At 40.5% G+C, this 26,632-nt stretch overlaps 1 protein-coding gene across 2 annotated transcripts in view; it reads left to right on the top strand.

Moving 5' to 3' along the window:
* The window catches only part of siae (sialic acid acetylesterase), a 93,369-nt gene that overhangs the window by 66,283 nt on the left and 454 nt on the right, over positions 1-26,632 (top strand). Inside the window, exons 1-9 of one of the 2 annotated variants that reach the window (XM_086035865.1) lie at positions 19,155-19,419; positions 21,648-21,815; positions 23,190-23,344; positions 24,415-24,553; positions 24,628-24,793; positions 24,905-24,990; positions 25,079-25,212; positions 25,719-25,873; positions 26,214-26,400. In XM_086035865.1, the coding sequence (XP_085891991.1) occupies positions 19,308-19,419; positions 21,648-21,815; positions 23,190-23,344; positions 24,415-24,553; positions 24,628-24,793; positions 24,905-24,990; positions 25,079-25,212; positions 25,719-25,873; positions 26,214-26,400 (1,302 nt within the window). In that variant the 5' untranslated portion in view covers positions 19,155-19,307. Of the gene's footprint in view, positions 1-19,154; positions 19,420-21,647; positions 21,816-23,189; positions 23,345-24,414; positions 24,554-24,627; positions 24,794-24,904; positions 24,991-25,078; positions 25,213-25,718; positions 25,874-26,213; positions 26,401-26,632 lie in introns of those variants that run through there. The other variant, XM_086035866.1, reaches the window with a different exon arrangement.

Raw genomic sequence — 26,632 nt, 5'->3', positions numbered from 1 at the left:
TTTGTCCGAGCTCGTTCAGGACGCCGTCACTTACCTCCAAAGTTGCCGCACCGCAGGCGGAGGAGTATTTGTTTTCATTGTCTCCGTTGACAAAGCAGGGCTCATTTGTCAAAAACAACAACCGAAGAGATACTGAGAGGCATCCCAGGGCCCTGCCCCCACGCCGTTAGTCTTGTATTGATTGTCTCCTGTCAGGCCCGCCTTTGCCGAAGGCGCCGGCAACTTTCTCTCCGCCTTGTCATCCTCGTTGAATGAACTCGCTCGCTGCCAGACGTTTTCAGGCCCCTCTTTTAAACCTCACGGTCGAAATAAATATGAATAGGTTCCGTGGATTTAATGGCCGTGGCAGTGAATGAGTTAAGAGAGGGGGCTGCCTTCTCTGAATTTGTTTGATTAGTGCATAATTAATTGACTGCAATCACAATGGTGTTGGAGACGTTACTCTCAAAGGACATTGGAACGGTTTATTCCATCCACATTTGGCTAAATGTAACAGCAGGTTATAGATTGTGCCAATTGTATGTATCGATGTGAAAAAAAAAAATATAGGAACACAATTTTATTTTTGATGTAGCTCGACAGAATTCCTTGGATTTCCTTTCCTCTTCCGAGGAGGCAGAGTTCCTGGCCCAAAACTGGCCTTAAACCCATGAAAATATTAGACTGATGTGGGTTTTTTTCAGGGCCGATACCAATAGCGATTAGTCGTCAAGGCGGCGGCCAATATCCGATATTTGGAGAGGATTCATTTTTCGTCCAAAAAAGAAAACGTTGGCATCAAATTCTAAAAAAAAAAAAAATTAAAAAAAAAAAAAAAAAATTTTAATTAAAAGTCTTTAAGCTTATGTTTATTGAACAATTTTTTTCACATTTGCATCATGTTGTTTTTTGGGGTTTTTTTGTATTATTACTAGAAATTTTTGACAGTATCCATCTTTGTTATAAAATTCTAACAAAAAGTTCAGGGAGCACCCAGGGTCGTTAGCACGTCTTAAAAAAGTTCAACGAAAACTTAAATGAAAACTGACAAAAACTGCTCCATGTAGTTTTCTACAGGAAATGAAGTTCTTCAAAATTTCAAAGTGACAGAAAACTTTGACATATCTTTATTTTGATTTCAACACAGTTTTAATTTGATTTATCATCGGCCATCAGATATTTTTAAAAAAATTAAAAATCAATCAAAACGCCGGATATCGGCGCCGATATTCGGCCCGGACGATAATGGGCCCATCCCTAGAAAACCTTGAAATAGGCTCGTCCATTAGGTTGTCCAAAAGGACAGACAGCATACTGTCTACTGCATACATGACATTGGGTGAACGTGGCACATGGACATATGATCCTGAAAGACATCCCAAAAAAACATCCCGGTGCCTACGACACTGTCGTCCAGTAGCCGGCCTCCTGCCGTGACTTGAAAGTCATTCGTCAACTCTGCAGCCTACCCGATCATGTCATTTTAAAGTTTCCTCTTCTATTGAATAGATAATGTGATGTTCGGTAGCAGGTTTTCTTCCCGCGCGTCGATAATATGTCCGTCTTCCACATTTTCTGTATTCGCAACTGGAAAGTGTCAGCGCCACTATTATTCCTTAGCAAGAGTACAGTATGCAAGATGACTCAGACTAACACGGCAGCCACATGTGAACGCGCGCCACCTGCCTGGCGCCAATAAACATCTAATTGTTGGAACGGAGTCCAAAAATACCTTTGAGAATGAGCCACGTGCTGCGCGTCATCATCAAGACCGACATCATTATCCGATCGCAGCGATGGCGGTCGGCAAATGGCATCACACTGGCCAGATGATTTGACCTTTTCCTAACAGCGCAAACGCAACCACTTTTGTTGTTGGATGTGTGGAATAGTTCCCTGAATAGTATCCACCGGTCATCTTTTAAGACGGATAAAAGATCACGAGGTCGCTTGTCGGTCGTCGGAACGCTGCCCCGAGCGCGCGTCACTCTTCTCGCCTCTGTGTCATTAGCATGCCATGAAGGTGAATAGCCAAGAAAACAAAACAAAACAAAAAAAAACACTCATTAGTGCCGATGCGTGCAGGGGGAGATGTGAGCCCAACACAAAGGCTGTTAATGGCTTATCAGGACGTCGCACAAGCGCAATGTGTGGACGCGTGGCCCGCTCAAATGTCTAATTAGGTCTGCCTTCCTGCGGCTGTAAAGGGGCTGAAATGAAACGTACACAAAAAAAAAAAAAAAAAAAAAAAAAAAAAAGGGCAGCCATCATGCTGCTGTTAGCATCGCCATAGCAACCCTGAATGGGCGAGGACCTCGATTTGCACGTACGTCCGCTTGCAAGCCGCGTGCCGCGTCAGTGCCGCGTCGTTCGCAGCTTAACGCTTCCGTGGAACGCGGCGCCGTGTGCAAATGAGAGCAGCAGTTCAGTTCATCTTTCTCAATGTCTCCAAATGACTCGCACAAAAAGCTTCAAACAGAATACGCTCGGGTCGGACATCACACAAAAATATGTGGAGTGGGGGGGGGGGGGGATCATTTATTTCATCCCTTCCTACTACACTGTGAAAAATGGAATGTTTACACTGTGCAATACCTCTGCAACACTTGAATAGTTTATATATATATATATGTATATATACGTATATAAATATATATATATATATATATGTGTGTGTATATGTATATTTATATATTTATATTTATAACAAAAGACATTAAAAAAAAAAAAAAAAAAGACGTAGTGGTGGTTGTTAGTCTAATTTTAAGCAGGAATCTTCCATTTCCAAGAAGGCCATCTTTGCTGTTACCCCCCCCCCCAATCGAATATTAATATTACTTCTATGTAAAAGGACAATCAATTGCCTGTCTCTGGTTAATTAAGCTAATGAATTGAATGAGAATCCAGCTGTTAAAACAAAAAACACATGTACTTTAATTAGATGAACTAGAAAAACAATCCTTCAGGCATTGTTTTGATCGTTTACATTAGTTTACGTGTAGTAATAATTGGGACTTGTTGAGTTAAAAAGTCTTAACATCTGGCATCTCGTTCCAGACTCATTAGGAGAGTCGTAATGGTTCAACATCACGAAGATATCATCCTGACACTAATTCCCGTCATGTAGACGAATCTATCTCCAGGATGACTGCTCTATATCTTCTGACACGTAATACAATAAACACAATTTACTGTGTTCATTAATACAAATTGAGCGATCAAACCTCACAGTGCCAAAATGCCTGCTGAAAATCATCTGTTGTTTACTTAGATGTACAAGAGTTGTAAAATGGTAGAAACACCTCCAAGTACGAAACAAAATAATACATGACAAAGTCTCATTGAATGAATGGACCCGTTGCTCAATTAGTAGCCACGCGTGTCATCCACTTGAGCGAAATAAACACCTCAAAGTTGTTAGTGGCAATTTTTTGATGTTCCGGTAGCACATGACTTCATTTCACACTTGTTTGCTTTGCTTCTTGCCGTTTGACTGGATTTCTCCTTGATAGTCAGTTGTATTACGTTTCACTCTCGTTTGAAAGAGAGACTCGGCCAGAATAACAGTATGCCATTTTAAATAACAACAACATTAAAGGAACATAAAGCGTGACAAACAAAATAACATGACTGTGTACAATGACACATTCCAAGGGAATTGGATACAAATGAGCTAATGAAGGTTTTAAACACAGGCAAGGAGTCGTGCTTTTAATGCTATTCCAGGAAAGTGGAGCACAGCACAAGAAAGTGTTTTGTTTTTTTTCTAAATTCAGTCCTGAAATAGGTTGGCAAGATTCTCACTTTTATCTCAGAATTCTGACTTTAAAGTCAGAATTGTTCTTTAAAGTGAGAATTCCGACTTCAAAGTTAGAATTCTGACTTTATTCTCAGAATTCTGACTTTGTTCTCAGAATCCTGAGAATAAAGTCAGAGTTCTCACTTTTTATAATTCCCACTTTAAAGTCAGAATTCTGAGAATAAAGTCAGAATTCTGACTTTAAAGTCGGAATTCATATCATCTGCATGAAATTGAAAATTGGCTCCATCCACAGTCCAACCTAAATTATTAATACAGTATAAAGATAGAATAGTAGTGGGCCTAAAATTGAGCCTTGAGCAACTCCACTACAAATATTGAGCTATTTAGATGCGAGCCTATCAAACTGAACACACTGAGATTGTTCAGACAAACCAACCCACAGCTTGCTCGGGAAAAAAAAAAAATATTCAGGAGTGTTTCTATTTCATGATAAGGCCATCAAATGTAACAAAGGCCTTGGAGTGCACAGCTCTGATATCTATTCAGAAAGCTGAACATATTTTACGCTTTCCAGGCAGCTTTTCTGAAAACGAATCGATGTGAAAATATATCGTTTCATGGCAAGGAATTTCTTTCACTTTCTTTTTTCTAAGGAAACCTTTACGATAAAGTGGTACACAAGTTGATGTCGACAGTAGTACAGTCGTATCATCCAATACGGTGTCTCAAAGCAATTTCCCCATTAAAATGAAAGTAAATGACATTAGTCCGTTCCAGCCCCCCACTTGAAAAAAAAATAATAATTTGTTACATGTTTTAAAAATGTGGTTTTAGTATTCTTGTGAGTGACACGTAGCTAGCTCTTCTGTCCCGGGAGGAATATTTTTACTATTTGTCTGAATATTTTGCTGGTAAATCAATTTGTAAGTGAACCAAGGCTTCACCACACGGTTCCACTTTAATTGCTCCAATTTGTTTTCACTTCGCAAATACACATTCATTTCACAATTGAATCACTTCTCTGTATTAAATATAAACTACATACTGTATTGGCGTTTTCCTCTTTGCGCCGATTCCCCACCAGCAGGAGGGTGAGCCAGCGCTGGATACAGTGCTGCATGTCTCCTCTAACCTTGCACTGATCATGGCGCCCCCGAGGTGTGCCGTGACATTCCATGTTTCTGTGAAACTACATTAGAGTGAGTCAGCACTCTGCCGCCACGGCATTACCATAACCGTGACTCAGTCTGTCCTCTTTTGTCCCACTCAACGTCCCGACCAATCCTGCCTAGTGTGTCGCTCGCTCGCTCGCTCGCTCTTTTCCTTTCCACACCGCGTCTCCTTCCACATGAGCCGTCCTTTGCCACTTCAGATTTTTCGATTTGCTTTGTCTTCGCTCGCCCAAATTCTCTCTTTGTCCACATACTTGCAGTTCTGAATATCACAGTTTACCCCCCCCCTCCCCATTTGAAGCACGGATTACCCAAAAAATATCATTATATTGTTATTTCATCATAGTGGATATGTTTGTGTTGTGAAATGGGAATATTGAGCGTATGGAGTGAAGGATTGGTAGTTAAAATGAAATAGTGAATCTTTCAACTCTTTTGTCAGTCCTCGATTGCTCGATTTGAAATATTTTGATGAGTGTCTGTTCTATTTTGGGCAGTATTTAATATTACAAATGACTTGCCTGTATCTATACGAACTCATGGTTACTACGCTGTCGTTTTATCAAACGCATTTGGCGACATCAAGAAAATGAACCGGTGTTGATCATTGTGCACTGTTTTTGCATTTCGCGCAATACATAAGCAACAACATTTTTATACATGTTGTATTTGTAAGTCACTACAACAATACTTCTACTTACAAGATATCCTCTTGTTTTTAATTAAAAATGGAACATTATAAGATAGACGCTTTTTTTTTTTTTTTTTTAATTAAGAATGTAGAAATAAAAAAGACAACACACACACAAAAAAAAAAAAAAAATCATTTTTTTGTGGGGGTTGTATTTATTTTGTCTGTGGCGGTTGAAAATTCTAAATCCCCCAACACTGACAATTGTACAGAAGCTCAGAGTTGTTTCATGAAGAAAAAGACAGTCGGCAAAATTGTCACACATCACTCCACTGTAAATATCAAATAAGAAGGTCTTAACATTGTGTTAACATAATAACATTCAAATGACGTATTTGTGTGGCTTTACATCTTTTTCATTACTCGCTAGATTAATCGGTAACTCCAGGAACGTTTTAGTTCATATTTTTCCCCACCAAATGCTTGCTTTTACCACAAAATCACTAAACTATAAAGTGGGTGTCAGCCTTGGATTTCACTGGTTTCCCAATATTATTTCTCGCAAGATAGCAAGAGATTACCGGTAGAAATGGAAAAGACATTTAAAACCTGAAGGCTTTTTGTTGATCTGTTGTTCCATTATATAATTGTAAAGCTAATGGCCCTTTAAAAATGCGATTCACTAGGCAAGAATATCTTTTCTCCCCACTTTTTATTCTTTACAAAGCAATGCCGGAGCTGCCATGCATGTCTGTCTCTGGGAAGTGCATTTTTTTTTCCCCCTTTGTGTCAAAACAGTGGCGTTACCAGGATGCCGGGTATCAAAAAAGTGCTACGATGCTCAAGTAGGTCGAAATCCAGCGTAGGGCTGCTGCACCTTAAAACGTGTTTTGTTTTCTCCTTAAATGAGGATGTTGTTGTGATTTGGGCTAAACAAATACAACTTGATTTGATTTAGATTTTTTTTTTTTTTATTTCCCATTCATCAGAACTACATCCAGTTTTCTTCGGCCGATTTTTTTTTTTTTTTTTTTTTTTTTTTTTTTTTTTTTCCCGGCAGGGAATGTTAGGTTTTAATTTTTTTTCCAGGAGGTAATGTTTGAACGTCCTTTGTTTTATGTTGTAATGTGTAAAAAAATTAAAAGAGATAATATTGGTTGATTAAATCAGAGTGTGTCCGTAGGACGTCTTAAGGATCGTCAGATCTTCACGCAGAACAAAACGCATCAAAGGATTTGGACTGGTGGAAATCAAATTAGAAGCTCGCTCTATAACGGAATGCCAGTTCATTCGCTTGCCTTTGTGAGTCTAACTTGATGTCACTGAAAGGAAGATTATTAGTTTACAACCAACGCGCTAATTGATTCTGATCCAAATATAACAACTGTCAACTTCCACCAGCTGCTGTGAAAGCTAAGATTCAAAATGCGTACACAGTTCATTGCGCGGCTTACGGTGTCCATTCCAACAGCATTTGTAATCATCAAAAATACAAATGGTGACTCGCATGAAGCGTTTTGGTAAAAAACGGAAGGAAAGTCTTACTTGTGTCAGTCATGTTTATTAGACCCCCCCCCGCGTTTTCTTTGATTCTATGACATCACACATTATCACGACTGCATTTTCACCAGCCTCTTCTGAACATAGTCAAATATGTAAAGTGATTTCATGATTGGGTTAGCAGCAGCTTTTCATCAGCACGCGGTTTAGACGCCGGCATATTGTCCAAGCACTCACTCTCAGCCCTCCGCTAATCTTCTTATCAGCCACTGATAGTCTCACGTCAAATGGGCTCCATTAATGGCTGCTCGTCAAATAATGATCTGTTGTTGTTTTTTTTTTTTTGTTTTTTTTGCACCTTAACACTTGCCAACGTTGCACAGGAAATGGAACGACTTAGCGTCTTTCAAACAGCTTAGGGCTAAAAACGTCGTTAGATCTTATACGGTGTCTTGAAATTCAAGATTTGATGTGGTTGACCAGAAGTCACTGCTTATGTATCGAATGTGTCACCAAAACCAGTTGGACCACGGTCACCCTGTCCTAAAAATAGCCCACCAGTGATGGAACATTGTGATTTCCAAGGAATGTCGCCGAAGCGACCATTTGAAAAATAAACACTGGCAAAGATTTCGACAAAGAAAAATGTCGCATGGTGATTTCTGTCTCCTACCTTGGAAATCAGCGTTGCTGATTATTCGGAGAAATCATTGACTACGTTGACATGCAGTCAATAGCCCTCTCGGTGCGTTCGACCTGCTCTCGGGTTCTGCCATTTTTGCAAGCCAGTCGGAAATGCTTTCACCTGTTTTTACAAATCCCGAATTTGGACGTGTCTTGAGCGGATTGGCTCGCTTTTACCACAACGTTGGAACCAAAGGTCGGAGAGACGTGACAACATACTCGACCGCCGTTTGCTTCCGAACTTTCTTTCGAGGCAACTCGTGACCGTTGCCTCCAAGTATGCGAAATAGCACTTGATCCAGGTGGGACGGAAATATGCTTTCGTACATATTCTGTATCTTTTATATGAATTATGTACGGCGTGGACCTGTCCAAGGTGCACACCCGCCTCTCATCCAGGCAGCTGCGGCAGGCTCCAAATGATCCACAACCGCGATGCTGGCTAACGGGAGGCCTGTAGAAAATAGTTTTTTCCTTCAAGAAAGTTCAATTCTCCAAAACTTTATAATATCAGACAGCAATTCTGACATTCCTCGGTAGCTTTTCTAAGAATGACTTGAAGACTTTTCTTTTATTTATGAGCGTCTTTGCTGCAAGTAAGCCCGAGTCTATCAAAGGCATCCGTTAGACCGTGTTCTTCTTGAGGAAACACCTCATCAAAGGAATAGAACGCCATTATCGGCATTGGGGGGGGGGGGGGGGGGTGGCGGCGGAGGCCCACTTCCATTTTCTCCATGACACCATTAAATACGAGCCAGAGAAAGGGGGGGTGGAAATATCTGCTCGTCTTCAAGAGACTGCTTTAATTAGCCTTAGCACAGTTCTGACTCTCGGTGAACAACGGTTATGCTTCCTAGGTTTTCTCTCGGTGGCTTCTCAATAAGGACACAACAGGAATATTTTTTGTCGAAACGTCAAAACTCACGAAACCGGGAGCGCTCGCAGCTAACCACGAGGTGCTCATTTCGCTTTGTAACGTCGCAGCCTCATCAATGTCAATGACGGTACAACCTCTGACTTCTGAGCCCCAGCACGACCAGTACGTTTTACAAAGGAAGCCCCGCTGCTACGATAGAGGCTCATTTGGCATCGTACAAGATTTTTATTTGCATCGCATTCCTTTCTAACGGAGGGAAAAGACACAGAGGTCCCCGTCGAAAGAGTCCAATGTGGATTTAGGGTGAAGACTTCATCGACACAGAGGGGAAATGACTAATTCCCGCTAGAGGGTGTCATATCAGGAGATTTGCTGTGATGGATTAACCGACATTGTTGTCCTCAGTCAACTTCTCGCATCGATTTACCGAGGGGAAATCCACGTAATGCGCTACTCGGCCTTTCTGTTGTTTAATACGCACGGACAAATGTTGGGCGCAAACATGGCTGCGCTCATTCCGTCGCGTACGACTGAGCGCCCGCAGGTCTCATTAGATGGTGATCAAATAGCACGTTCCGCTTCATTTGCCTTGTCGTGGCCTCTTTCTGTTTGCAATATTTGCCAGCAGGCTTGCGTTGTCTGATTTAAAAACATGACACGGTGTTGACGCTGTGACTCGTCACCAGGCGTCGGTCTTTAGGGGGGCGGGGGGGACATAAAACGACTGCATGCATGCGTGAGTGCATATATGATAACGACGGACGGGTACCCCGGGGCGCTGTCGGATGACGAATGACGGACCGGCAAAATTGAGTAAAATGCCCACCTCTGCAAATCAGTAAGTGTAGTAAAGGTTCAAATACTTGGTAGCATTTTCTACAATGGTACAATCAAATAATTTACTTCCAAAAAAACTTTTTAGAGACCCACGCCTCAAGTGGGGGGGGGGTGCACAAGCAACTTTCCGGGCAAGCACGGGCCCCCCATGACCCGCCTGAGGCGATGGGTCTCATGCAACGTCGAGCTTCTTAGCAGTGGATTTAAGATATCTTGGTGGTTCCTAAAACTCGGAGATCTTACCTTTTATTTCCATGTAGTGTATTTTTACATACTGCTGCCTTTCACATAAAACAATGCAGATTTTGAGGGTCTAAACATGCACGAAAATCTCACGAAACTTTGCGCACACATCAGGCCTGGCGAAATCAACAATATATCTTTTTTGTTTTAGCTCGCTAGCGCCCCCTAGATTTTTTTTTTTCTAAAAATCAGCCCTGGATGCGTTCAAATCCCAGTCATTTGTGTCAGGGAAGGCATCTGGTTTAAAAACTGCCAAACAAATCATCCAAGTGACTTAACTGTGATGCCGGTCATGAAGGTCTGAAGTCGACCTGAAATCTGCTTTAAATATAAACCACGGGAACGCATAGAGAGATTGAACCGCATCGCACTAGGTGACTCCCTATTGATTTTGATGGATGAGTCAGTACTTTGTCGCTGAGCCCATGAGCGTGTTTTAAAAAGTAACCAAGCTGCCGGTCCAAAAATGTGATGGCATCTCCTGGCACCAAATATGGGTCAACAGAAGAAAAAAAACACCAGCACTCATCCTGTTCTCGGCATCACATATCAAAGGTAGGAGCGGATTTGTTGTTTTGGTTGGCTGGCATCTATCAGTGCAAGTGAGATGACTTTGGGCGAGAAGTGAGGACCGGTCGTCGCTCAATTGCAGGTCTGCGAAGTATAATTTGCTCTAAATGTCAATGATGCGAACGTGAGGAGGGATTGAATTGCATTGCTTGAGATCAGGGGTACTCCGAAAGGGTTGCTTAGATACTGGATGTTTCTTAAAAAAAAAAAAAAAAAACTGTCCCATCCCATTCTTCCCCCGTTTAGAATAACTCGCACTTTTGTACCGCTCCCACTTTGGAAGTCAGCTACATTTAAAAAACTAATAATTAATTAATAAATAAATAAATAAATAAATAAATAAATAAAACAGTTTGCCCCACTTGATTGAACTTTATCAGATGACCTCCTCGCCTGTTTATCTCTGGACGTTAAAAGTCATTGCCAACTATTATAGTGGTCAGTTTTTGTTTTCCCTCACGCAACAATTTCATCTTGTTACCAAATGAAGAAGAGGAAAAAAAAAAAGTGACCTCCTTTTAGCTATCACAGGTGACAAATGTTGAATGCTGGCGTTTTGTGTCCTTTGAGTGCTTTTAGCGATGTCGTTCTCGACTAATGCTCTTAACTTTGTCACCATTGTTTCCATTATATTATGCATTATTCATCTATCACTGCCAACTTTCGCTGGTGTAGTGTATGACAGTTACTTAGTTACTCGCTGGCCAAGACAATGATGTATTGGAGTACTGCGCACCAAGCTGTAAGTGTCACTTTCATTTATGTAAAAGGAGGTGATGTGGAAAGCCACAGCTGCAACATTGGTCCGCTCAACTCTTTTCCCAGTGCCGAACCGAATAGATGTCATCCTCGGTTTACTCTGACAACATAATCACCTGCCCATGATGACTGCCACAAATGCACACAGGTTGACAATTTACTAACACAATCAATACAGGAGCGCTAGCAAAATATCGTGTATGTCATTTCCCTTAACACGTCAGAGGCACGTTAAGAAAATGAACCAAATAGTAGTTTAGAACTATGGAGGGCGGAAAGTGCCAAAATTCAATAAATAAATGCACCATTAAATGTTGAATTCAAAATGTCATTCGTTCATGAAATGTTCCAGTCATTCATTAAACGTAGAATTAAATCAATCAAATGAATACATGCACCATTAAATACATGTGTCATTAATTCATTCGATGTTGAATTTATTAATTAAACATGGAATTAAATGAATCAATGTATGATTAAATGTGTCGTTAATTAATTGAATTACCAACAATTTTATGTTTAAAAAATATATTTTTTCAATGATTTCACTACTTGATTAATTATTTCATGGTCCTGTGTTCTATGGAGGACTGAAAGTGCCCAAATTAAATAAATAAATAAATGCACCATTAAATGTTTCATTCAAAATATCATTCATTAATGAAATGTTCCATTCATTCATTAAATGTAGAATTGACTCAACCTAATGAATAAATGCACCATTAAATAACTGTGTCATTAATTCATTCAATGTTTCATTTATTAATTAAATATGGAATTAAATAAAACAATGTATGATTAAATGTGTCATTAATTGATTGAATTACCAACCATTCTATGTTATTGTATTATTATTATTGTATGGAGGACTGCCAAGTGCCAAAATTAGATGAATACCTCCATATAGAACTGCACTCAATCTTGCTGAGATGCGTTTCTAATATTTAGCCCTTCATTTGTACGGTGGCAACTTGGGACTGCAAATACTAGTTGCACGTGGCAAAATAAAGCTCGATGCGAATCTCGGCAAGCACAACAACAAACAATGAATACCTCTCCGACACTGTGAGCGCGTCGAGTTGTCATGTCGGCGGAATGTGCGGCGCTATGTAAATAAAAAAAAAAAAAAAAAAAAGCTTTGCACGGCAGAAAAGAAGGATGTAAGATGCATGAGGGAGAATGTGCGCTGCATGCTAAAATGTGAGTGTCGAAGATGCTGCTTTGCCATACTGCTGTTTTGTTCTCTGAATCCACATGAGCTGTTTAAATATTTATCACCACATGTGATGCAGTATTTCCTGGAACAGTCAGCGGCCATGTTCCTGGTAAGCGCTGCATTTATTAACCGACTGAATTAAATTAACGTAGCAGGAAGGTGGAACACAACCCCGAACTTCAGTGTGTTCACATTTAGAAGACATCGTGTGACGTAATCGCCATCATAAAATCTTCATGAACTATTCTGGAAGTTTTTAGGTCAAATTTGAATGACCGTATAAGTACCCAAGGAAGAACATGCAAACTCGCCACTGGCACTTTTTGACTGTGAGGCTATCAACTATTGCACTATTCTGTCCGTGTAGAGATGTAGTGGGTATACATGTCCGACTATACACTAGCTCCCATGGTGCATTGCAGTCACCAAAACACTGCAAGACATCTAGGAAGGTAAACGCATCTGATGGTGTGACAATCCTGCTATACAGTTTCCACTATGTCAACACAAATATATTCTTGTCTTAGTATGATTATGGTTGTTTAAAAAAAATGTTTGGAGAAAGGTGGATCAAGTATCGTTGCATGACTTTGTCGGTTAATGGTGCCGTTCTGACGGAGTTTTTTTTTGGCGTGTGGTCTGACTTTTCGACCGGAAATGCGTAATACTAAACGCACGTTGCACTTTGGTGCCAAAAAAAAAAAAAAAAAAAGCATATACTTCTTATTTTCAGGATTCTCACTGGGATGTACATCGTTAATAAAAAAAAAAATAATAATAATAATACATTTCCTCCATGGTGTGTTATTCAAGCTTCCCTTCAGAAGATTTTAATCAGCTACTTACCACTAGCTGCATGTTCCATTAGCCCCCACTGCGCAGGGGTTCAATTCCTGCAAGATACTGAACCCCCAGTTGCTCCTGATGCTGCGTCATCGGTCGGTAAATGCGGTAACAGGATCAAGCGTTTTGAGTACCGACGGTAGAAAAGCGCCAGCCCATTTACCAATTGTGGGTGCTCAAACTAGCACTCCAAAACCATGCATATTAAACAGCCATAAGACAGAAAAGACCAGAGAAATATATATCTTTTTTAAATCAATAATGTATCGTCCTTTTTTGGGGGGGTTTTATTGCATTTTTTTCCCAACATATAAGGTATTGGAGTAACCCAAAAATAATTGAGCATATTTAACCCTTTCATGCATAGTGGTCACTACAGTGGACAGCTATTTAAAAGTTGCTTTCGCCTATATTAAGTAATCAACATTTTTAAAAATATTTTTAACCCTTTCATGCATTAATTATGATTTAATGTTATTATTTAAAATCGAAATATATTTTTTAGATTAATTAATATAGGCGAAAGCAACTTTTACATAGCTGTCCACTGTAGTGACCACTTTGCATGAAAGGGTTAATTAAAGCCAAAGGCAACCCAAACATCTTTTTTTCAAGAATATGTTCTATGCGGGCCCACTATTTGAAACTCGACATTCTGATTCATTTTGCGTTTGCGCAATATAAGTTGAGCAGCAAAATGCACTCGTTTTTGGCCGTCTCCGGGGGCGGCCATTTTGCCTTCTGTCGACTGAAAATGACATCACAACTGCTCACAACGACCAATCGCGGCTCAGATTCAGAAAACAGGTCAGCTGTGATTGCTGAGTGCGGTGAGTGACATCGCTTGGCACTCAAGATGGCTCAACAGAAGACGTTTCACCAATTGCTCTTCCTGTTCTCAGCAGCACACATCATTGGAGGCGACAGATTCCTTTTCACGGGTGGGCTTCCCTCCGTCTGTTAGCCCCAGATGAGATTGGGTGGGAGGTGGGCACACTCTGAACTGGTCACCAGCTGATCAGAGGGAACATAAAAACAACCATTCACACGTATTCATAATCTAGCAAATAGATGCAAATGGCTGGATCATTTGTCATGAAAAGATCTCTTTTTTTGAAAAAAAAAAGCTACAAGCTGGGGTAGCTTTCACGGCACCATTTATGAAAAATGTATCTATTGACTTTACTTGATTGATTGGTGGATTGACATGATAAATGACTCCACTAAGCCACACGAGATGAGGAAAAGCTGCATAAAGTAGGCGAGGCTCTTGGGGCGGGGGGGGGGGGGGGTTGAGTATTTATCACCTCCAGAGCAGCAGAGCTGAGTGTGAACTCAGAAATAGAGTAAATAAATAAATAAATAAATGAACAGCTAATTCCGTTCAGTGTGTGACCTTTACCAGCCCGGGAGTTCACCGCCTTTTAATTCACAGAGGCTTTGCCATGAAGGCTGCTGATGTCGTTTTTTTTTTTTTTTTTTTTTTTGCAGTGCGTTGGGAACCAAAGCAATATTTGATTCTTGCTGTAGAAAGCCTCTCTTCTGCTCAATCTGCCTTCGCGACGACTGCAACAAATGCACAATGGAATATAATTCCTGTTTTCTGCGGTCAAATGAACACAATGCATGAAAGCACGCTGGCTCACTTATGTAGACGGCTAGAGCTGAAATAAAGATAGAAGCGTAATTCTGTGGCCCTGTGTTACATTCTTATGTGGAATGAAGAATTCTACAGTTTATTAGACAATGCGCTTGAACCATACACACAGTTTCAATGATACCAAATTTGAAAATACGAATATGTCACCCCTTTATGAGCTGTATGTTCTAAAGGGCACATACCTGTAGTGTACATTGTCTGTCAGGCATATTTTCTTGTTGCACTGCCATGTCATGGGGGCCCTCTAGCGGTCAGATGTGTGAATCATGTCTCCGTTTTTATGCCTCTTCGACAGTGAGGGAGAATGTCCGTTTTTCTTGAGAGGGAATTGTGCCTTAATTATTCACTTCTTCCCTTGGTCAGATCTCCCTTGTAAAAGAGATTCCTGAGCTCAATGTCACTTCTTGGAGAAATAAAGAGAACAAAACAAAGGACAAATCAATTGTACAACAACAGAGCAGTTTCTCCGTAGTGTGTGTGCAAGTTGCTTCAAAACCAAATGACTATATCTGTCAAGCTAATGCAATACTCATTTACTTTGTGCTTTGTATTCAGCTCAATTCCACTTATGACGACTTAACGATGACGATACTGAAAAAGAAAGTTCATTAATAATTGTGTGATATTGGAATAATGACCAGAGAGGCTGAAGAGCTGCTTTTTTTTTTTTTTTTTACACACAGTGTGAGCATAAATTAAACCTGCTAAATGGGGACACGTACTTTGGATCATTTTTGCACTGTGTATTCAAGCAATATCAAAATATCAGTGTGATACTGTAAAATAAAGAACTCATCAATAAATAACTTACTGAGTCATAGAGGATGGTGGAATAAATGTTTTTTTTTTTTTTTTAATTGTCACTTTGTTAAATTAGTGCAACTTATCCAAAGAGAACATGAATATCTTCACCGACTATTACACAGAGAGAATTTGAGCCTGCTCTTGAAGAAAAAAAAAAAATAGATGTCTTCAAAAAGTGGCTTATAGTTTCCCTTGGGTGTCGACTTCTTGCGCAGTCACTGCAGGTCAAGACATTTGAGGCACCTCAGTTACTTTTCGTTCAGTCGTGTAAAGGTTTACGCATCTGACTTGTGCATTTTACCCAACGCCATTGTTGAGAAAATGGTTCTATGGAAGGATTCAGTCATTGTAATATGTGGCGGCAATGAGTATCATCCTAATTATAATGATTACAGGAAATAATGGAAGGGAAAATACATGGTCATTATAAAACAATCAAATGAAACTAAGTGGGGCGTAAGCACAATGATGATTGAACATGACTTCTTGTGTGAGCAACAATTATATGCAGTATTATCCAAACATCCGTTATTCTGCTGGTATATAAAAGCTATATTATGAACATTAGCACTCGGTTTATTACAAATGCAAATTAAATGGTGAATTTCAGGGCATATACAGGCAAATAAGCATTCGCACTTAATGGATAACTTTGGCTAGCTTCACACCTCAGGTCTAAATGCTCAATTTGGATTTTGGGTCAATTCCGATTCTTTTTTTAATTTTGTAATTTTTGGGGGGCAGGGGGGGAAAAGCGTTCACATTGCATTATAAATTCGGCCCCGGGCTTTCTCTTGTGTGACCACATGCGTCCCGAAAGTGACCCACGTGCGCAGAAGAAGAAACGACATTCTCACGACGTAGTGTTTATGGAAGTAAATGTGGTCCAGCGTGTCGGGGCATTTCTACAGTCCAACGATTTGGTAGGAGGTAGAAATCTAGCATTTGGAGGAAATGATGAGGAGAGGCTTTTCGATCTCATTTCATGGAGACGTCAGTAAAAGATGACGTCACGTCATAACCGCGCGTAAAAAAATGAATCGATCCGTACCGTGGCTGAATTACGACTATGACCATAAATGTCCACTTTATGCTTCATGTTTCAAGTAGGATTAAATTAAAGTCAGATATAAAGTCAATACTGTTACTCAAAACAACTTTGTGGATTCGATCTCTCCACTGTCCCTCCGCCCACGCGGAGCGCATTTTGGGCTCCGGATGACGTCAATGTCGGATATATGCAATTAAAAATATCCGATGCGTATCCCATCTAGGACCACACATGGAAGCGACCCAGGTCGCATTTGAAAAAATAGTAATTGCGCCGCTGTCATTAAAAAAAAAAAAAAAAAAAATCTGATTCAAATCTGATTTGGGTCTCATTTGCCTGCGGTTTCTACTGAGAGAGGGCAAACTACTGTATAGAGCACAGGTGTCAAACTCAAGGCCCGGGGGCCAGATCCAGCCCGCGACATAATTCTATGTGGCCCGCGAAGGCAAATCATGCGTGTTGACTTGACATGTTTCTTTCAAATTCATTTTTGACAGTAAATATGAGATATTGCAAGCCTTTATCAGTGATCCCTCCTTTAAAATAAATTGAAAAATAGTTGAACAAACTATTTACTAGCTGATGAGTTCAAAAGTTGTTATCCAAAAATGCGTCGTGTGTACGCCTTGATATAAGGCAATCGTACATTTACATGGCTTCACAGTTGTAACGGCCCTCCGAGGGATACCAAAACTGTGATGCGGCCCGCGACAAAAATGAGTTTGACACCCCTGGTATAGTGTCAGCAGTCGAGGCGAAGCTCCGCCTCCTCTCTTGCACGTAATAGCTGCTGAGTGTCTTAAAGGGAGGCGCTAATTCGAGAGATTCATCACATGACGGATGTTGCATCAAGGGAGCTACGAGGGCCTTCGACGGCGGTCATAAATCTTGGTTCACGCATGGTGCCACAAACACATCTGCATCCGTCACCGCCGCGCATGAAATTAGCTGCGAAATTTGATGGAACGGCCCCGGGCCCATTCCACTGATCGCTGAAGGAGCCCGTCGCTATTTCCCAATCCTATTTTCTCCTGTCTAATTTGCCCTTGGTTTGAAACGCTCTATCCACGTTAGTTCAATGTTGTCTGGAGGAACATGATAAATAAATCCACACATATGGAGGTGACGCTGAATGATTGCAGTGTTTCTTTTATCAGTGCGCCGTCAACGGCATAGTTTCGGAGCTACTGTAGTGAGGAAAGAAGGTCGTGAGTCAGGATCGGTCAGTGTCAGTCAAAGCAACACACAAATCATACATTGAGGAGAGAAAACGCGTTATCATCCGAATGATGTGTGGTATTATTTATTCATTTAAGATGATTAAAACTCAGCCTGGCCTCCCTCGATCTATTCAGTCGTGATTGCAGCCGACTTTTCGGGGCGAGGATTGAATTGAACAACCATTTTCCACAAGCGACTATAGTGAGACAAGAAGAAGTCGAGGTTGCCTTCGCCAGCAAAAGATAATCAAGATCGCATGAAATTACACTAAATTTCAATGCTGTTGTCACTCAGTGGAAGTTATTGTAAGAGGAGGTATAAATGATTGACTAAAGTGGAAGTCAACCCCACAAAAATTCTCCCAAATGTTCTATGCAGCCCCACTAGTCTAAACGCGGCATTATGATTGGTATTGTGTTTGTGGAATATAACTTAAGTCGCAGAATACGCACGTTTTTAGCCATCTCGGGAGCAGGGGGGGGAGGGGTCGTCCATTTTGACAAAAAACATGACTACTCGCACCCAACAATTCATGAAGTCAGTATTTTGCAAATATAAATCATTCACAAACCAATGCATTTTGGGTTTTTTGTAACTATCGAACAAATACATCCTGCTTCAGAAACAAATCGTCGCTGTCATGTGAAAAACATTTATCTCCATTTTTTTTAAATGTTCTTATTTTTACATGAATCATGTTTCCGCCTTACAAACATCGCATTAAAGTGAACATTAAAAAAGTTTCCAAAATTGGAGATACCCGGTAAGTGTTTTTCACAGGACAGAGATAAAAATCGAGCTTATTTTTCACAGACAAGGAAACATTTCTTCAATTACAAAAAAAATATCCTTCAAGTACAAAAACAAGACAACAATCACGTTTAAAAAATAAAAATGTCACGTGCTTGTTCTATTTTTTTGCTTGTTTTTTTGTTTTGTTTATTTTTGTGTACTTGAAATATTTTAGTTTGTACTTGCGCTTATGTGCAAAACCAAATGCATTGTTGAGTGTGAGTAAATCATGTTTTGTGTGTTTGTGAGGCTTTGGCATGATTTTAACCCCATATTAAACTCTCTTCCGCCACATGAGACGCACGAGTACCGGGACCGCGCACGTGTTCTGACGTCATCACGTCGCTTTCCCGCTGGGGCGCGCAGCCGCGCACACGCAGTTTAAGTAAAAAAAAAAAAAAAAAACGTTGTAACACATTCCACTACTGTGAATATGTACAAAAAGACCAATGTGCGTTTTATGAAATCAAGTCCATCTTAACTTTTTGACAATTGTCCAAAACTTTATCGAACGGCAGTATGTAATTCCTCCCCCTGTGGATGTGCTCTCACGCCCAGCCTGTGGAAAGTGCAACCTGTTCCTGGGTCGAGGAGGTGGATGCATAATGCATTCACGCATGCAAATCAGGAAATGCACTCACAGTTGTCTCTGTCACTTTTCCACTGTAAACGTCCAGTAGAAGTTGGAACTAAGCGCGTGTAAACATGACAAGATATTTTCCTAAACTGGCATTTCTGTTGTGGGGCTACCTGCTTACGTCGGTTTTGCTCTTTTGTGCATTGCTTCTTCTGTTTTTTGCTTCCTTTCAACGCCGCGGTGAGTAGAAACAAACAAAACAAAAAAACACTTTGTTTCGGTTCTTCCTCGGTAAAACGTATCGGGCTGAAGTAAAGGGAAGATTACTATCTTGATTTTGGGGGGGGAAATACTTTCGGCATTAACATTAATACAACGTTAAGGATATTCACGGGGCCCAAATAGGAACCGTCTCAATATTTGAACGGAAAGACACCGCCCGTCTCACTTTAACGTCATGTACAATAGAATCATTTGGTCCATTAACTAACGAATGGCAACAGGTGGCTATAAGCAGGTTTATTGTATTTTATGGCATGTAACGGAAGAACTGCGAATTGTCCTGCCTGTAACTATGTGCTGCTAGCATTGATTGGTAAACAAATCCATTTGTCACCAAAAGAACGCCACACTGTACCTGCAGTCAAGTATTGTCACGCTTTGGGGCTGTCGTTCTATCGAGCTGCAAGTGGAGCCTTAGACAAGGTAGAGTGAATTTTGCACGGTTCAAAATGGCTGTCCGTGATGGCAAAAAAAAAAAAAAAAATACTCAAACCTTCAGGCTTCTGCTAGAAATCAAACGCAAACGCATGTCAAGAAAAGCCTACTAGAACAACTGGATTTAGGATTAATCAGAGACACGTAAAATTGGGTAGGCGTGTGCGGATACCCATTTAGAAGGAGTTTGAATGCGTATGGGTAATTCTGGACACATATTTTCTTCTTCAATTGATTTTAACTTGGTCTCATTGTTTATATCACCAAAAAATGGCATTTGAAGGGGGTGGGGGGGGGGGGGGGGTTACACCATATCCACAGTAGTTGAGAATGTCAATTTGTTTAGAAGTGCTCTCTCGGCTGGCTGACCCCGCCTTCCACCCAGTCAGCTGAGATTGGCTCCAGCGCACCCACAACTCTAATGAAAAGAAAGGGTCGGAAATGGATGGGTACTTATGAGCACTCAAGTCAAAATAATGTGGCCGAGCAGAGTGAGAATGTACATTGGAACTAAGGGATTCAAAGTCTGATCCGATCCATTAGCAGTACGCTGGGGAGATCATCGACCGCACTAAAAAAAAAAAAAAAAAAAAGAAAAAAAGGAGCTACCTCGGTCCTGATGCTATTCTGAAAGCTCTGCTAAAGTGAGCTAGCATAGTGGACGCAATCTGGACGAAGCTTGTCCTCGTGAGTCTAAGGAATGCCCGTCTCAAATTGCGGTCCTGAGATTATAGTTAAAACTGAGCCCAAAGACAGAAGTCAATTGCAATAACTACTTAAATGCTCCAATATTAGGGACCAGTTCAATCATGTTATTGATTGTAAGAATTGCAGTAGGTCGTCATTTCTTTAAATGGGAAGTAAAGCCTCAATTTTGATACTGAAGTCACATTTTTACCAGAATCAATCACAGTAGCAATTGACGTATTAGTTGTACTCTAAAAAGTAGTAATAGGGCCAAACTAAATCATATGGAAACAATAAGAACCAAATTCTAATTGAACTGGAATCAAGTCATAAATTCCGATTAATGAATGTAATTTTTTTTCCCAGAATAACGTGGGAATTTTATCAGGAAAAAAATGGTGAATATCACAGATGGAATAACTTGTACTCTACAAACGTATACAGTATTAGGGCTTCAGTAATTCCCAATAGTCTTAATACGACGATAATAAAGTCATATAAGAATAATACATTTGTACTAGGGGAAAGTCATCACAAGCGTGACATTGAAATTGAAGTTAACTTTGACCTCTACTAAGCAATTTTAAGACCACACTAAATGTGAATACTATAAAGGATATAAGAAGGATTAAAGGCATAAAATATATATATATATATATATATATTTTTTTTTTTTCCAGTTTTGCAATAGTGGCAAGTTGACAAATCTTTTTTTCACTGTTGAAACTGGAGTACTGATTGCCTACACGACAAGAGCAAAGGCAAATCCTTTCAGTCAATGTCGTAATTATGAGAACAAACAAACAGTATGGCAACGTTAAAATGGGAACCGTTACCTTCGACTGCTATCGTCAAATTATGCTAACTGCTGCTTTATGGTATGGCCCACTCTCACTTGAATAATTCCCCTTTGTCTTCTTTTTTTTTTTAACTCATGAAACAATGGTGATGAGTCAGTCTTTTTTTTTTTTTTTTTTTTTTTTTTACACAGTATTTGGCAAGTTTGTCTAGATGAACATGTAAGGCTTTGTTTCAAGAGCAGCCGTGTGTCCGTGTGTGTGTAGATGCGGTGTCTTTTGGCTTTGCATCCTACTATGGCAACCACATGGTGCTGCAGAAGTCTCCGGAGAGAGCCATCGTGTGGGGCTACGGCGAGCCCGAGGGTGCCCAGGTCACAGTCTACTTGTCAGGACCGATGAAATACAACAGCTCACCGGTCACTGTGGAGAAAGGTAAATGTCGAGCGGGAGGTTTTGTACAAACATCCACAGGGCTGTGATTAAAAAAAAAAAAAAAAAAAAAAAACTAAACAAACAAAAAAAAAAAAAAAAGAAAGAAAGGAGGTCAAACCTGACAAACCTGATCCTGACAGAGGCATAAAGATGTACTTCAAGTGCCTTGAAACTAATGGTGACAACAAAGTACAGTGCACCCCCCGCAAACTCGTGGTTCAGCATTTGCAGACTGATCGAATTGCTGATTTTATTTAAAAAATTAGAAGGAAAAAAAAAAAAAAATCCCAATATGTATATACCGTAATTTCCAAACTATAAGTCGTTCCTTTTCCCCCACTCTTTGAACCCCGAGACTTTGAAAGTAATGCCGTTCATTTATGAATTTTTACTGACGTCAATAGATTTAAATTTAGACTCGTCAAATCTGACCAATGAAATTGGCAAACGCGTCACAGCCGATCAAAAAATTGAGAGCGAAAAGAACAATCTGGAGTTGAGTTTAATGAGCATAGGGAACGAGTGCCATAAATACATCCTTCTCTGCAGTGCTCTCTGTTGTCCGTTTGGAGACCGACTCCCACCACCGCTGGCAACGTTCAACAGGATAGCAAGTCCAGCTACGGGGATGTATAATGAGCGCGTGCGTCCCCCGTGTTTTTTTTAAGATAACCCCATTTTATTGTGAAAATGCTTTTTGAGGTATATTCCCTTTTTAAAAAAAAAAAAATAAATTAAAATGGTCGCCAATTATTCTCACATTTTTGCAATCCTTCGGCCGGCCCGGCGAATAGCGGGCGTCCACCGTATTTGCATGACGAGCATCAGGTTTGTTCCCTCCGCTAAATCACAGCTTATTGTTCCTGTTAAGTTTGCGGGATTTGATCTCAAATCTTCTTTCCTTCTTAAAATGAATGGAACATTCGAAAAAATAGAAAAAGGAAAAATAGCATTCTCCAATATTATGCTTTTGTAAAAAAAAAATATATATATATAATAATATGCAAGAAAAATGTGCATGCATACAATAATAACAATGATATTAAATGTAAAAAAAAAAAAATGAAAATTGCATCATAAGGATAGATAGAATAAAATAAACATCAGGCAAATTGAAGAGGTGTCACTGCAGAGGTTCTGGGGCTATGTGTGAATTGACATTTCTGTAACTGACTTTGTAAGCTGCCGTTTCAGGGATCCGATCGACATTTTTTTTTTTCCACAAGCTAGCCCCTAATTAAAAAAAAAAAAAAAAAAATGTAGAGATTTATACTGTAAATTGAGCTATAGTTGGTGGGTGTGGAATGCGTCTCATGCAATGAATGAGGACTAAGTTGAAATTGAAAGCATTACGGTCCACTGTGACCCATGCAGGCATCTGGCGAGTCACCCTGGACCCCATGGAGGCCGGTGGTCCCTACAACGTGACGGCAAGGCTTCACAACACTTCGGCCACTCTGACGGACGTGCTGTTCGGCGACGTTTGGCTATGCGGTGGTCAGAGCAACATGTACTTTAAAACATCGCAGGTCAGCAGGAAGCATAGAAAATCCAATTAGGGATGGAACGATTCACTCAAGATGCGATTCGATTTTCGATTTTCAGTTCACGATTCGATTTCTTAGATTCTTTTTTTTTTTTTTTTTTTTTAACAGAATAAATGGTCATTTTATAACCGAAAGATGTTTTTATTTTAACATCTGCATTTCGTCCTTGTTACAAACTTCACCAAAAATTATTATTTTGACTTTATAACGACATTTTTGTCTTGTGGGTGTTTTGTTAGTGCCAGAACACAAAACATGAAAATAAATAAATGTACTGTTAGCATTTCAAATCCTTTTGTGATCAAAATTTCAATATCGATTCTTGTATTTTTGTTTTACACCGATGCATATTTAAAGCAGTTTAAATCGATTTTCGATGAATCGTTACATCCCTAAAATGCATACATGACTGACTGGTTGACAGATTTAGAAAATGTATTGTCTATCGTTTATGTTGAAACGCGTCGTTTGGAAATTCACACAGAATGGTCAAGATTTACAACAGCGAAGGGTTATTGCTAGGGATGTAACGATTAATCGAAAATCGATTCACCCCAATGAATCGATTCGATTAATCGAAACTCGAGTTGCTTAATTTCATCTAAAAAATGATGTCTTGAAACGTTTTTTCATTCCAGATGCACATTCGGAATGTGTAGATGAAATGATGCGTTTGCGCCAAACGTCAATTTTTAAAAAATCGAATCGAAAATCGGGATCTGAAAATCGAATCGGGGCTTGAGTGAATCGTTACATCCCTAGTTATTAACTATACAAAAAATAACAAAAATCCGCAAAACCCGTAGCCTGCGATGGAGGGGTATTTTCTGTCATTTATATGAAATAAAATTCTAGAGTGTCGATTTAAAAAAAAAAAAAAACTGCAAGTATGGCGGTGACCGAGCACGTGCCACGTAACAGTGCCGTTCGCACCCTCAAAATGATGAATGCCGGGATCATTGTAAACCGAGGACCCGCCTGTACCACTAGGTTAGGTTTCAAAAATGTCATTTTTTTTTTAATTTTGTTTTTTTTTTAATCCCCGTTAACAGATTTTCAATGCATCTGAGGAACTGTCTCTCGCATCCAAGTATCCTCACGTGAGGCCTTTTATGGTTTCCTTGAAGACGAGCGACCGTGAGCTGACTGATCTGATTGGAGTGACGCTTCCGTGGTCCGTGCCTGAAGCGGGTAAGGAAGTGGTTTGTTTGTCCATATTGCGGTCCAAAGACTGCTTTTGAGAAGGCGGCGTGTTTTGTCGCCAGCCGGCCTGTCACACTTCTCAGCAGTGTGTTGGCTCTTCGGCCGTTACATGTACGAGAACCTCAAGTACCCGATAGGACTGGTGGAGTCGTGTTGGGGGGGCACGCCCGTCGAAGCCTGGTCATCTTCGAGAGCGCTTCAGCAATGTGGACTGGACCAGAGGGAAAAGTAGGTAGGCAAAGAACGTTCACCGGCGATAGGCAGATGGTTGCCAGTCCGTGGCAGAATAAAAGGCTGGGGGCCACGGCTCTGAAGGGGGTCTAAAATCTTCGTCCCCAGTTCACAAACGGACAACTCCGTCCTGTGGAATGCGATGATCCACCCTCTGCTCAACATGACACTCAAAGGAGCCCTCTGGTACCAAGGTAACGTGCACAGTCGGAACCGATTCAATAGATCGAAACACACCGGTAGAGATGGCTCGCTTTTTTTTTTTTTTTTTTTTTTTTTTAGGTGAGAGAAATGCTAATTATCATCAAGACAAGTACAACTGTTCTTTCCCTGCCATGATTGATGACTGGAGGATGGCATTTCACCTGGGCTCAGGTGGACAGACGGCTATGGACTTTCCCTTTGGATTTGTCCAGGTACTTTTATGAGCAATGCTGGATTCTTCTGCGAAACGATTAATCGTTTGCAGACCTTGTTTAATTTTTAAATTGCCCAAATCCTTGGAATGTCAGCGTCTTAACGGTAAATATTCTCGGATGACTTCTGCAGTCCTCCATGAAAGCAGACTGGTTGCCTTTGCTTTGAATGGAAATAAAAGGCGTGCAAATGCTTTTACTTTGGAAAGCATTCGCTCGACATGTTTGCTTGTTTTCTGACACGCTGCGGGCCAAACCAGGAACTGAATCCTAATTTATTGTGCGTTTTTTTTTTTTTTTTGCACCGTCGATTTGAAATAATGTCCCGTTTTTAGTAAAGGGATGGAAATGAAAACTTTAAAAAAAAAAACTCAATTATTGAAACAATCTATAGTTAGAGCTCCTCTGAGTTTTAAATACCGATAACAGGAGGAGTCTTTCACCAGTCATTGTCGCTATCTTGTCAAGTGCCTTTTGGACAGTGATCGACTTCTCCCCCGATACAGCTGTGCACCAACATAAAAGGCTCCGCGGATGACGGCTTTCCAAACATCCGCTGGCACCAGACAGCCGACAAAGGCTTCGTTCCCAACTCTCGCCTGCAAAGGACCTTCATGGCTGTGGCTTTGGATTTACCGGATGAGACCTCACCGTACGGCACGTAAGAAAACCTTTTAAGAATAAAGGAAAAGGGAAGGAACTAAAGCTACGACGATTCATCGATAATTCGTTTTGAGATTTGATTATCATTGAGACACCTTTTATTTTTAGATGCAAATTTCAGCCCCTCAACAATGTTTATTCAGATTTCCGTAGTCACGAAAGCAGACTGATGAGCTTTCTTTTTTTTTTGTCGAATCAAAATAAAACATTTGGAAACGGGTTCACGTGACATCTTTGAAAGTGAAACTGCTCTCCGGAGCCGACAAACGGTCTCCCACGTGGACGGTGTGACATCAAAGCGTGCGTGTGTGTGTGTGCGTGTGTGTGTGTGCGCGCAGCATCCACCCTCGCGACAAGCAGGACGTAGCATACAGACTGACACTTGGAGCACGGGCGGTGGCCTACAACGAGAAGGGCGCGGCCTTCCTTGGACCTTTCCCCAAACAGATCCTGTCCACTCGGACGTACGTCAACATCACCTACGACCAAGCCGTGGCTGTCAAGTCGTCCAAAGACATCTTTGAGGTGATGAACGCGGACGGTGGGAGGCTTCCATTGACTTTGCAGCCGTATATATGCGGTCGACGGAAGTGACAAAATGGCCGCCCCCTGTGCTAGCTAAAAAACGGGTGGACATCCACAAACGCAATATTAATCGGAATGCAGTGTTTGGACTAGTGGGCATGTGAAGAACATATTCTGGAAAAAAAAATGTTTGGTTTAACTTTAAAAAAAAAAAGAACAAGAACTCAAGTGT

The sequence above is a fragment of the Filicampus tigris genome, chromosome 7 (genome assembly GCF_054856515.1).
Source record: "Filicampus tigris isolate MCC_2025a chromosome 7, RoL_Ftig_1.0, whole genome shotgun sequence".
Lineage (NCBI taxonomy): Eukaryota > Metazoa > Chordata > Actinopteri > Syngnathiformes > Syngnathidae > Filicampus > Filicampus tigris.
Note: the sequence above shows the minus strand (reverse complement) of the source record. Positions and strands in the feature narration are given on the sequence as shown.